A 13,948-nucleotide genomic window follows, 5' to 3' on the forward strand; every position below is an offset into this window, starting at 1 on the left:
CCTATCATTGCCCAAAAGATGCATACGAAACTTGACCTACGGCGACTGGCCTAAATGGGTCAATTTAAAGAAATGATTAATGTATGTCTATGAATGCAATATTTTATACAAACTTTGAACTATACTTTTCATAATTCCCATTATTATTAGCGAACAGTAAATTTTATTGTACGGAAATTATTGCATTTGACAGGATTTTTTTTAACGATTATCATTGTGAATATTTAAATTATTATATGAAGATACGAAATCAAAATATCATATATATATTTTTTCTCAATCAATCAAAAGAAAAAAAAAGTTATGGTTATTTACGGTGATGTTTAGTTCAATCGCACGTGCGCATTCAATGATTTGTAATTTTGTATTTTATTATAAAAAATAATTCAAAGACGAATAAAAAGAGTTTAAACTGCATTTTCTGAAAAAAAAAATAGTACGTTACTAATTTTCGAAGGCAGTAAAATTAAGCTATTGGTATATCGACGATGATATCTGTGTCAATATGTTATAAAACAAAGTCGCTTCCCGCCATCTGTACACTTACATCTTTTAAACTACACAACGGATTTTAATGCGGAATTTAAATACATACAATATAACGGAATTTAAATAATACAATAAACAGAGTGATTCGAGAGGAAGGTTTAAAGAAAAGCCGAGAATTTCAACTTTCGTAGACGGAGATAAACAAAGGAAAATTGTTTCTGTGTTTGTTCTTCAATCTAAAAGCTGTATATAGACCCTTATTGTATCCGTGTTAAGGTGAGGAAATGGAGCTAGTAAATATATATATTGTAGTCCTCCTGATTGATTTCGGTCACGGCCGATATACTCAAGAGAGACTACCTAGTCAACCACACAGGACATCTTACGGTTCAAAAGTGTGTGCTCGCTTGTATATAGAGAAAGCCACAGACCTATGTCAGTTTATATAAATAGACAAATATCTAGAAACTAAAATATATGATTATGTGAAAGTACTTCGTCAATTAGATTAGTAGTTCGCGGCTGTTTGTGTTGAACTGAAAAAGTGGAAAACTTTTATTGTTATAAAATTAAACTCTAGGTGATATTTAAAATTTAATTATTTTATCGCAAAATTTTCCAAGAAATTCGGTAACGCACTTTTACCTTTTTACTTGAAGCAATATTTCGCAATCACACAAGCCCCACCTCATTTTAATTTTTAATCATGATTATTTTTTCAGATATCCACTCTCCGTGGACTCAATATAGGTATATTATATAATCGTAATTGTCAAGCGTTTAAGTAATGTACCTATAAAATACATTTATTATTAATGAGAAATTCGCTTACCATTGAAGTATCCACATATTAGAAGATTTGTTAAAATACAAAGTTAAATTTGAACAATTTTAGAAGAGAGTGAATGAATTTATTGCGTGAATGAAAGCATGAATGAATTATTAAAGTAAGTTAATTTCCCTAGCGGCTGTTTGTGGAATAAAATTATGATATTCATCTCGATATAACCATCGACAACTACTTAGTTAAGAGCCTGACTTTTAAGGTCAAAACTAAACAACTGGTAAACGACGATGCTTTCAAGTTTTATTCAGGTAAATTTGCACGGGGAGTACCTTTTTATAGACCTTGATTTCCAGGCAATAAAACTAATAAAACTTCTATTTATTGGAGATTAACATATAAAAAGGGGCGGAATCAGCCCGATATTCGATTCGTATAATCTTAACATATTGCCGATCGTGCCTCAACGCATCTTATGCCTCGGAACCAGCATCCAGCTTGGTATTGGAAATGGCATTGGCCTCTAAGACTGAATACTATTATCAAAATTAAACCAGCTGTTTTAAGAACAAAGTTTATTTTTATATCTGAAAGTTAATTTTAGGCACTTAAATTTTTGTAATATAGCGTACAAATTTCTTTGTATTTTATGTAAGAAAACAAAAAAATTACAAATAAAATGATGAGCTGTACTTATATATATTATCATCTATCATAAGTTCGTTTTACTAATTGCCGATGGGAACTGTAACCGTTGTTAATAAAATTATTTTTATTTGAACATAGGGTTAGTTTAAAAACTTTAATTATATGGCATACGATTTCGTATTTAAGATTATTATTTGATATACACTAAATTTAAACTAAATCGATTCTATAGGCGTTATTTTTCTGAAATTAAACTAACTGATATCTGAGGCCTGATAGATTTTTTTTTTAAATAAATACCAAAATTGAAAATTGTAAACGAAGCCCAAAATTATATTACGCAACAACCAAAAAAGTTCAGGATCCAGTGATTATCGCATAGTCTATTAGCTTCTTAAGCGTTAACTCGCGTTCAATGACACCTGGTTTCACACCATGGTCACAGTCACGCTCGACAGAGAGTCAGCGTCTCACGAGTGTGACAAATATCACGTTACGAAAAAAACCTCAGTCATTTGCGACGCAAAACGACAACAATTGATGTCGGTTTTGGAGCTTTTTTTCCATCAACAGCAGGGTATTAGATGTCGCTAAAATGTATTGTATATTGTATTATGTAGTTTAAGTAATTATGTATATAAGTTACATACAGGGGGATAAATAACACACAAACAGACGAAACTATACAATGAGTCTTTAAGGATCAAAAAGGTTACTCTCTATTAAATTTATTTTGTCCAACCGTTTTTTATAACCGAGATGGCCTAGTATTTAGATCCAGGACTTAATTTTCAAATTTAATAATTGTGGCGAAGCAAAATATAATTTGTCTAATTTCATATACTCCTACCCAGATTGAAACAGCGTGGTGGAATAAGCTCCAAACCTGAGCCCAGCAGTAGAACATTTACATTAAATTAATTTTACTTTCATCTTTTTTTCTTTGGTTTTGGATTCCGTTCGATTTGGATTTACTTTGTTATAGAAATGCTTCAAGAACTTCTTTACATTCTTTTTATACGCGACATTACCTCCTCAAGTTGTGAAAAAAATAGAATATGTCTGTCAAGTTTTTTCATCACAATCGATCTAGTTTACTGTAAAAGCCTAACAGATAGAGTTACTTTCCACTAATAAAATCAATACAGATTGACAGATGTTGGTATCACAATCAAAATAGGATAATATCGAATTATATCATTATCGATTTTAATCATCATCCCTACTCCTACCCTGATCCCAATTTTATTTGGGCTTGGCGCAGCATGTCTTCTTCTTCCATACTTCTCTGTCTGACGTCATCTCACAAGTAACATCCTTTCCAGCCATACCGTCTTTCACACAATCCATGCATCGTTTCTTTGGTCATCCCATTCCTATATCGATCTAAGTCCATGCTCAAGACTCTCCTCAGACATGGTCCTCATTCCTCCGCATAACATGACCATAGTAGACCATTCTCGATTTAAATATCAACAATAAAAAATAATTTCAAATAAATAAAGATCGCATGTGAAAATCGATTAAGAATTCATTGTTTTGCTCATAAACTACAATCACTACACTTATGAGCCGCGTGTTATGTTACAACCTGTAAATCTTGTTATCTATTTTCCTTCCGCTCGAACTAGTCTCCGGGCTTGGTCGGTCAACGTCCTTATTTAAAAGTATTATACGCATCTTTACAGGTCGTGTTGACTTTACGAATACTTTTTTTATTTATGTAGTAGCATCCGCATTTGAGTAAACATATTTCGAAAATGGAACATGATAAAATATACATCGTTATCTGTGCTCCGTTGCCACAAAAAAAAAAATACGTATAGAATTGAACGTAATTAATTGGTAAGTATCAAAAAGCCACCAGCGAGCGCAAATAAGAGTACCGTCAAGTTTTTATTTTGCAACAATCAAAAAAAATGTTACGAAATTTTTGTTTTAGTTAAAACAAATAAAATAGTCCAAATGCAAAAGAAAATGTCACGAAAAGAGGTTATCAAAAAACAATTTAACAGAAACGAAAGAATACTTAAAGAATCGCTACACATTTTATTTTGAAGTCGTGTATATTATTAGGTACAAAGTATTTGTCTCAAAAATATTGTGTCTTTATTAAGCGTTAGGAAATGGAGTTCGCAATTTTGAATTAAAATATTATTACGTATTAAATTCCACAATGTATTTCAAAAGATACTGTTACTGTAAGTAATATCATTATTCAAGTATAAATCAAATTTGCCAAACAAAGAATGATTGTTGACGTGAAATTTGAGGTTGGAAAATATCTCGACTTGAGAGTCTTGAATTTCACACGAAGGAAGTGTAAAAAACACCTAAATATAAATTACAATGAGCAAAAAATTGTAGTATTAATTTTTTTCAACACAAAAATTTACAAAAAACAATTCAATCTTTTAAATAGATTTTCTATTTTTGTAGTCGTTGTAAAAATCTAATCTATGATATAAAAGGGAAATATTTTAATGTCATAATGTACTCAATACAAAATCACATCGCATCGACTGTGTGCTATACACATTAAAAATTTAAAACAGTAACTTTTATTGGAACACATTCGTAATTAACCAACATGAGATCTACCTAAACTACTTTACTCATTAGTCTCCGATGAAATATTACTAACGCTTATATATTTTGTAGATAAATTAATATTATATAATACAGTCCTTAGAACATTAACCAGTGACCTCTCTAATGACTTTAATAACGAAGTTACCGATTAAGGAAGTCGTTTGCGGAGGCGGACAATGTTATACTTACCTTGTTCACTTAAATGGATGACAATTATGAAAATAATATAAGCACTTATTCACTCCCTATATATTATACAATATGACATGTAAATAAATATGCTTTGTGTACATTTGATTGTCTTGTATAAATATATGTTTTTACTTCGCGTATTTGCTTCTAGCTAACATCTCACAAACAAGTTATTCTAAAAATTACACATGGAAGTACTACATAAGATTACTTACTTATATATTTTAATAATTTGCGACTTATGATAATTACTTGTATTTTAAATGTGGGTGTAAATTTTAAAGTTATAGTTCTTACAGTGCTTTTATCAAAAAGCAAAGGTACCTTAACACATATTACCACCTTACCATTACGTGGACTATACGATGGTCTTACTCCGAAAATAAAAGAATCGAGATAACATTAGTTTAAACAATCACTTATATTTCATTTTTATTCACATCAACAAAATATATTATTTTAATTGTCGAGTTTAAAGATACATTGTGATGTGATAAAGCTAAATTAATACGTTATTCATTTTAAATAATAATTATCACATGATTCGCCTAAAGGTTAGTTGTTAAGAATTTTTCTTACCCTTTTCTTATACTAGCACTCACAAAGTTTTGTATATTATATATTTATAATTAAATTTAATGTTTCATCGATAATTGTATTACATATTAATGTCAGCGATATCATTATGTCATTGACTAACATATGGAATATGTTCTTCTTATTACCTTAAGACTTATCTTTACCTAGACTTCTGTTTCCTTAAAAATTGAAAATATTTAGGTACGGCTGAGAAAAAATGTTAATCTCGACCGTATTAACTACATTTTTTTTTGTATCCATAAAAATAAATCCGAAACACTACAAATGCAAATGTTTGTTTTATCGTCATGTTAGTAAAAATAATAAAAATTACGTATAATAAGGAAGTGAAGAATTGTATTCCTTTTTATTTTCAAATGTTTGAAATTATTCTAGATTTATTTAGATAATAATTGGTTTTCATCGTTTGGAAACTTTAAATTATTATCAATCCATTACTTAACATAAAGAGTAGATTTTATAATTATATCTGTTTTAACTATCAACTAATGAACGAATGTTAACAAATCGAAATAAAACAAATTGACATCGTTGTTTCATATATGTACTAGTGCAAGTTAGAATTATTTGGGTGGCCTTAATAGCAGAAAACTTAAGTGCGCCTACGAGTCGAGAATTCGGCTACAACCACATTCTAACGGTTGTTTGGCCGTGTCAAGCCTTTTTGTTATTCATGCGACACTCAGAACCTTTTCAAACTCAATGAATGAGAATACGTTGAATATTTACCCAACTGCAATGAAAGATTTGAAATAAACAAAGAAATTAAAAGTCGTCCTATTTTCCTAATCCGTTTAATTATTGAAAACGATTACGTATTAATAGTTTCATTATTATGACTGCCGTTGGCCTAATGGTTACCTTATAAGGCTGTAGCGTGAGTGCATACCCTTACTTATGCCACTAAAATATTATTAGATTTATCTGTCAAAAATTATCAGTAGTAGACAGCAGGTCGAAGTTTGAAAATCGGATATGTTTTTTTATTAAAAACACGATTCCAACATTAAGAACCAATACCGTTGTATTTTTTTTTATTCTGACACGCACTAGACTAACTTAGACAATGGTTAAAACAAAATTATCTGGAACAAAAATAGTGAGTTCAATTCTGGACCAGTATCAATTAGTTATCACGTATATATACAAAGCGTCACTTAAGCGTGGTGAAAATAGCTTCAAATCTTCTTAACAGAAGAGATCATCTTTGCCAAAAGAGGAGCATTAACGATGTGATAGTGGCGAGTTAAAAGTAATAAAAGTCGAGTTATAAATTAGAATTGCATCTAGAATGCTCCGCGTAAAACGACGTAAAATATATTATCATTAAAACGGACAGTTTAACGGATAGTACCATAAACAAAAAATTAAGAGACAATCAGTGCTGTAACGAATCAAATCAAATCAAATCAAAAATCTTTATTCAATATAGAAGTGTTTACACTTGCTTATTGATTGTCAAAAATCTACCACCGGTTCGGAATTTAGCACCTCGGACCTGAGAAGAACCGGCGAAAGAAACTCAGCGGGATATTTTTTTTTTTTTTTTTTTCCAACGATTCTTCAAACTTCAACGATTGAGAGTTCTATCAAAATTTAGGTGAGATTCAAAGGTAAATTGTGCCCAAATGAGTGATTGATTTTACTTGACGTTTCTGGATTCGGTCGTGTGTTTCATTCCAACACTAAACATAATTGTTGTACTTTTATTTCAATCTTATCGTTTGATAAATATTATTAGCCAAATGTTTTTTTTTTTATTCGAGGCTAACGCAAATGCCATAAATCCGCGGTATCTATTAATTCTAATTAAACTTTCACTATGATTATTGCCAGACAATTATATTTTATATTTATACCTTAATTTATATCGTGGATTCGTGTCAATATCCATGCCAATACATAATCAATATTGAAGTTAAATTGGCATATTTAATTCTATGTTGGTATAAATAATATAAAAATGGGTTTTACCTTTATAAATGGAAAAATATTATAAATGGTAGACTATATATAAGGTCTGTCTCTCTTTGTACGAAATACTTAACTTATTTGGATAACTTCTGTAAAGTCAAATGACATCACTGTAAATATTCCACGGCATATGTTAATTGATGAACGGTAACATTTACTCTATTACACACTTGTTAGTTCAAAATCTTTATATTTATTTTTGTAACGAACAATCATTTTCGTACTATAAAAGGCGAACATTACAAAACCATCACCGTCCGATTTAATAACGAATAAATTATACTGTTTCGTGAGAAAATTGTTAGTTAACATTTAATAATAAAATTGAGCCAATTGCGTTTAGAGTAAATTAAATCAATTATAAAATTTATAACGAACTATTAATTATGCCCTTAGGTGTGAAGGAAAGTGTAACTATTGTTTAAAAAGTACAATTTCGTTCAATTTATACTGATATAGAGGTAAAATTAGGTTTTTTTGTTTGTTGGGAATCTTCGGAATTATATAGGAACCTATTAAAAAAATCACAATAGTGCTGTTTGGTATATATTTTTTTTATATCAAATCATTTTGTTGTTAATAAATTGCATCACGGCGAAGCCAAGGCAAGTCACTAGTGTTAAATAAATTGAATAAGCTTCCGTTCGAGTATTAATTACTATTGTAAGGTAATTTTATTACGTTCCATCGACCTTTAACTCAATAATCTCCTATGGTGGTGATTTGAAGGATAAGTATAATTGCATTTGGCTTAATTACGAGTATATCTAATAATAAGATTATTGTGTCTTACATATTTATATATTTTTTATGTTTTAGTAAAAAAAAAAAGTACTTGTATATTTTTAGTTACGATTTTTATATCTCACATAGCCGAAAAAAAGTTTTCAAATCAAATGACACTTTAAAATAATATTTTTTAATGTTTTCATACTAAAATTATCGAAAAAATACAATTGTATTTAGGAGCTAAGGGCGCAAAAATTGTTTATAGCCAAGAAATTTTCGTATATAAGTTGTTAATAGAATAAATTAAAACTTAAAAAAGAAAAAATTATACAAATATCTAACGCAGTACTTATACGCAGAAAAAAGATTGCTTAGTTTTGTTGATTCAAAATATTATCAAATAAGGTTAAAAATTCGAGGTCAATCTAAAGTCAAATTAAGGTTACATCATTGATATGGTGTCGTTTTTTATTTTACATACGAGAATACTACTTCCGATTTTCTATAATTTAACATATATTAACTACCCACAATATATAATTATCAGCACCAGGTGTAACTGGTATTATATTGGTTAATTTAATTCTGAGCTCGACAAATTTTCAGATAATGAATTATAATAAAAAGGTGCGTTTGATTTATTAAAGCCGAAACAGCTCGGTGGATAGTACACATCAATTTTAATCAAGAACCACGGATTCATATACATGCGATCGCCATACACCAGATGCTTTTTATGAACTGCCTTTTTTATGTAATAAGTGTACATTATAATTTATAATCATCTCGTGCTACGTGGTGAAGTGAAACGACGTAAACCTGCTTGGTCGGATGATATATATACTGTCATATGTCTTCTCCTTAAATGAAGAGGATATTTTTCTTTGCCTTTGATGGGATGTTTACTACTTGAAAACGGAAAACGTGCATAACATTTTCGCAGGATGTGTGTACTGCATACCTTCATCACATCACACCCTTTTTTTTTTTTATTTATATATTTACCAAATAAAATTCTACCTAATGCGCGTGTCAAGCAGTGCAACCTTTTTAGAAGATTATTTTCTTTTATATTGGATAAATTAAAAAAGTTAAATTTAGTTTAAAAATAAAACATTTCATAGGCATCAGGCGGGTAGCGTCTTGCATTCGTCGCAGGTAAGTACAAGATATTATTGATCGCAATTTGTTTTAAGTTATTTGGTTTTTCTAAATATAAACAATATCAGAATTTGGAAATAAAATTAAGGATCTTTTAGCAGCACGCAAATATTTTTACATAAGTATTAGCAACTTAACTAAATCTTTTTTGGTTTATCTTTCATGATATTGCTTTACTCTCCTTTTTATTATTAACAAAATTTAATGTAATCCATAACTTTTACCGCTATTTTTGCTTAGTTCCAACTATTAAAAGTAATTTTTAAATATTATGTCATAGCTATTCTCAATAAATTTGGTAACTTTACCGGTAAACGAACGTTCATTCAATTATTTCAACATTAATTTAGTACAATACACATAGTAATAAATATTAAACAGCCTTCATAAAATTCAAATTGGAAGAAATTTTAAGCTATTCAAATAAATAAGAGATGCATACTTTTAAATAAATAATTTTCTCTTAGAAATCTCACTTAGTAATATACAACAATAGAATGAAGGAGAAATGTTAATTATCCACGATATATGATTATGAATCTGTAATTGCTACAAAACTGCTAAATTCATAAGAGTTGGTCCGTACGCTGCGAGGCGTCGGATGGGTGGATGAAAGCGTGACCGTGGATACCGTCAAATGATTAAAGCAAACGGACAACAAAGGCACAAATTGAGTTCCGTTGCAGAACAACTGCCCATACACGTAACTCGAATTGTTATAACATACAATTTCTTTTCAAAGAAAGTTGCTGAATTTCAACGCGTCTTGTTAACAAGAAATTACACTTTGAAAATATTGTTCGAAGGTAACATTAAGGCTACAAATATGTAAATGTCTGTGTTATCGTTTTGACAAAATTAAATAATGAATAGTTGTTGTTGTTCGTTTAAATACTTACAATTAAAAATCACGAAAATTAATTGTTTTAATTTGTATGTAAACATTAGAAAACTTATTATTTTTAACAATTATTAAATATTTCTAAGCACTCAACTAAAAAATAAAAAATTTAATGGCTGAAAAAAGAACTAATTGAAAATGTAAAATTTTAATTATTTTCTATGGTTTATATTTTTTTACAATAAACGAACTCCGTACATGCAATATCCGTACAACGGTTACGGGTTGCCGCAATTATTTCATTTTTATAACACTAAATTTAATAAATGTGAATTGTCTTGATTTATGTGAAAGCCATAAAAAGATGATCTCGAAACATCCAATTAAATATGAAAGGTGTGCGATGAATTTGTGGGTAGTTGCTAAAAGAAACTTGCTAAAATTTAAATTAACTGTAAATCATTTTAGAAAACGTTGCTTCGAAACGTAATTCACATCTAACAATTACAATCATTTAATGTAAATAATTCACTGACCTGATGCTGTCCAGCATTCGGGACACTCCTGACAAAGCGTTGACCAGTCGTAGGAAAGGTCCTCAAAACTCGCCATGGCTATGGCTTCAAATCTATTACAAGTCCACAAGAAACATGCTATTTTACACAAGCACTTAGCACTATGCGGTTTTGCGAAAATCCTTGCGAAATATACTAAAGACTGCTGTTTTTTAATCACTGAAAAATGATTAAATCATATGTTGTCATAAGAGCCGCAGGTGATAAAACAAGTTCGCGGCGGTCGCGCTCTAAAGCCTCCGTATGTGCGCGCGCACACACATTAGCGGCCGGCGGAGCACTGCGCGGCAACCTCGCGGGCCACTCGGGATGTGTCGCCGCCAACCTGTTCCTCGGACTCTCAGCGAAGCATTCACTCACTGCGCGTTCTTTACCTCTTTCGTTTTCAATGAACCGTTAACGTTATTTTCTTTGGGAGTGTCTTATCAACATATCGCGTAATGTGACCGCATCTGCTACGTGTTTCCGCGCAGTCGAGTAAATTAATTTATTTACAGATTTTTTTTAAACTTTAACCTTGTTTAATAATTCCAAATAGGTGGAACGGCCATTAAAAGTGACCGTCTTTAGGCGACCTTATACACTTTACCCACGCAAATTCGAAATGAAATCTAACCATAAAATTATTTAATCATTCCTTTGCCATAGCAATAAATATATTTATTTGTGTTTAAGTTATCATGTAATGTTATTACTGTTTCGAAAAGTGAATAAGTTTTTTACGTGCGTAAACGACAGGAACGCGAGCTGTTTTAATGACATAATAACGTTTTTTTTTAAATATCATAACCGACTGTTAATCTGATAATAACATAATATCATGAAACCGAAGAAATTTGTGCTGGACTTACTATTTTCATAATCATAGAGCAGAACTTAATCTTTATTTCTTTATAATGAAAATCTATATTCATATTATTCCAAGAGAAAAGGAAGCGAAAGAAATACGTTGAATAGAAATGTATGTGCGCTCATCGTACGTCAGAATATGCGGTCTATGTAAATGCTTACTCAATTTTATTTCGCATAAAGCATGGCATTAATTGCGAAGTCGTTGCTTTAACGTTGCCAAAGCAGAAAGCGGTAAGTGAACGCGATATTTACTCATTAAATTAAAAACCTTTTACACATTTTATCTGTACTCGTATTGACTACGCGTATTTTAAAAAACGTGGTTTACAAATATTTACTAACGACTGAACGAAAATTATTTGCACCTGTATTATGCAATGACGGTAAAAGTTGTGAAAGTTAAATCTTCATATTGTAATTGTTGTTTTATGTTTTATTTGGTTTTTTTAAAAGTTAACGCGGCGCGCCGTCCTTGAACTATAGTAACACAGATAGTTAACCATGTTCAACGTAATGCAACGCAATACCAACACTTAAATACAGCTATTACGAAAAGGCATAACTTAAAATCTTATCTCGTTTTTTTTATAAATTGTTTGAAATAAATGACAGTTTGAATTTTAAAAATATATTTACTATGCAAAAAAAAAAACAAATATAGACAAAAAAAAAAATTATGTATGTAAAGTTTTCTTAAATAATTTTTGTAGCATTGCAACAAGAAATTATTAAATTGTGCATGTTATATGATTCATTCCTTTGAATTGTTTTAATTTATTGACATTTTATAATAACTCTATACAAAATTATACTAATACATTTTGTTGTTCTTGATATTATTAACCTGAAATAATCAAACATATATTTTTTTTAAATGTTACCATTTAAAAGAATTATAAATCAATATACTACGATCTTACTTGTGTATTTAATATATTATTTCAGACAACTAAATTATCTTGGTGGTAATAGCAACAACTCACGTGGTAAATAGGGCATGCTAGCTCGTGTTTCTCGTTAAGGTATGTTTGCGACTTTAATCAATATGTTGTTTAACAGTTTACTGCATCATACATTGGAACGAGAATAATTTTATGTCATAAAAATTCTTGTCACTTGTATACAACTAATGTCTTACAACGTAAAAGCTAGTATTTTACCTATTGTAAGAGGTTGCATCGATTTGATTGGGAGGTATATTATTTAATTTGGATGACGATACAATAATGATGGTGGACTCACAGGTTATAAAACAACAATGTCGCGTTGAATAAAATAAAAATAGGATTAGAGCAAATGATATTGACCTATCAAACAGGTTTGAAAACCTTTTTTATTTCGTTAGATAATAAACTTCAAAAGAATGTTAATACGAACAAATTTAGAATACAGCAAAGTCAACTCCAGTCATTTACGAGACAGTAATTCGTTCTGTAATTATTACTTGTTTATCTCTTATATCTTTATTTGAAGGCACAAAAAAGTAATTATAATAATATCTTCATCAGACGGTTGGTTTAAAGATCGTGTGAACTAATGTTTATATGATCAACAAAGTTCTCAGCCATCAGAAAAGCTTATTATCGTCAAAATTATCTTGTGTTGTGTTTACTTATGATGGATCAAATTATAGTGTTCTTACTGTGATTTAGGATTTAATTCTCTTCTATGTTGGAAATAAAAATCTTTCATCGCACTTTTAAAATAATATATAATGTCTTTCTTTTAAATGATCCGTTTCGTTTTTCTTTTACCTTCTTGTATATTCATTACGGACTTTGTCAAGTCCTCCCAATCCCAGGTGAGATGACCGAAAACCGACTGACATCACATAGACGTTCGAAATAGTATATTTTCGCGTCACAATCGACCGGCTTTTCTAATTTTGGTTTGACCAAATTCGAATCAACAATCTGCCATTCTAAGATATATTATTACAAAATATTGGTGTAAATTCGTCGATTGGTTGTTTTAATACCGGTCTACGTGAAGTTTTCTATCTTAAATCTATAGATTTTGGATTTGGTTGATTAATTTCAACCGTAAAACTATGATACCCTATTTTATAGAATAATTTCCCCCGTCCCTCTTTAAAATTGTTGCATCTGCTACCTACTTGCTACTGCGACAGATAGAAAATCGGTCGAAACACTGAACAAAATAAAAAGCTAATCGCTGTTAGAAATCTGATATAATATATAAGATAAATAATATACGAAAAATTAAACTTTACAACAGCCCAATTCCAGATACATTAATTTAAAGTATAAATGACTTTGAAAATCTCAAATCAGAATATTTACCATTTGTCTTTCACGATAATATGCATTTTCATTTTGTTCAGCAAAATTGAAGAAAATATTTGATTTTTTTTTTACTTTGATAGCACACGAATTGTTGTCGTTTCTCAGCATTTTACTGAATGTGACACTTTGGAAATATATAAGAGAAAGTGGGGAAAATCTATGGATGTATGGTATACGAAAATATGTATAAATTATTAACGACTAC

The 13,948-nt window shown here is 30.0% G+C and overlaps 1 protein-coding gene across 1 annotated transcript in view; it reads right to left on the minus strand.

Moving 5' to 3' along the window:
• LOC113399875 (cerebellar degeneration-related protein 2) overlaps positions 1–10,872 on the minus strand; it is an 83,116-nt gene extending 72,244 nt beyond the window's left edge. Inside the window, exon 1 of the mRNA XM_026639140.2 lies at positions 10,547–10,872. Coding sequence (XP_026494925.2) covers positions 10,547–10,622 — 76 coding nt within the window. The 5' untranslated portion in view covers positions 10,623–10,872. The remainder of the gene's footprint in view (positions 1–10,546) is intronic.
• Positions 10,873–13,948: the final 3,076 nt, after the last annotated feature.

Source organism: Vanessa tameamea, chromosome 8 (assembly GCF_037043105.1).
Source record: "Vanessa tameamea isolate UH-Manoa-2023 chromosome 8, ilVanTame1 primary haplotype, whole genome shotgun sequence".
Classification (NCBI taxonomy): Eukaryota; Metazoa; Arthropoda; class Insecta; order Lepidoptera; family Nymphalidae; genus Vanessa; species Vanessa tameamea.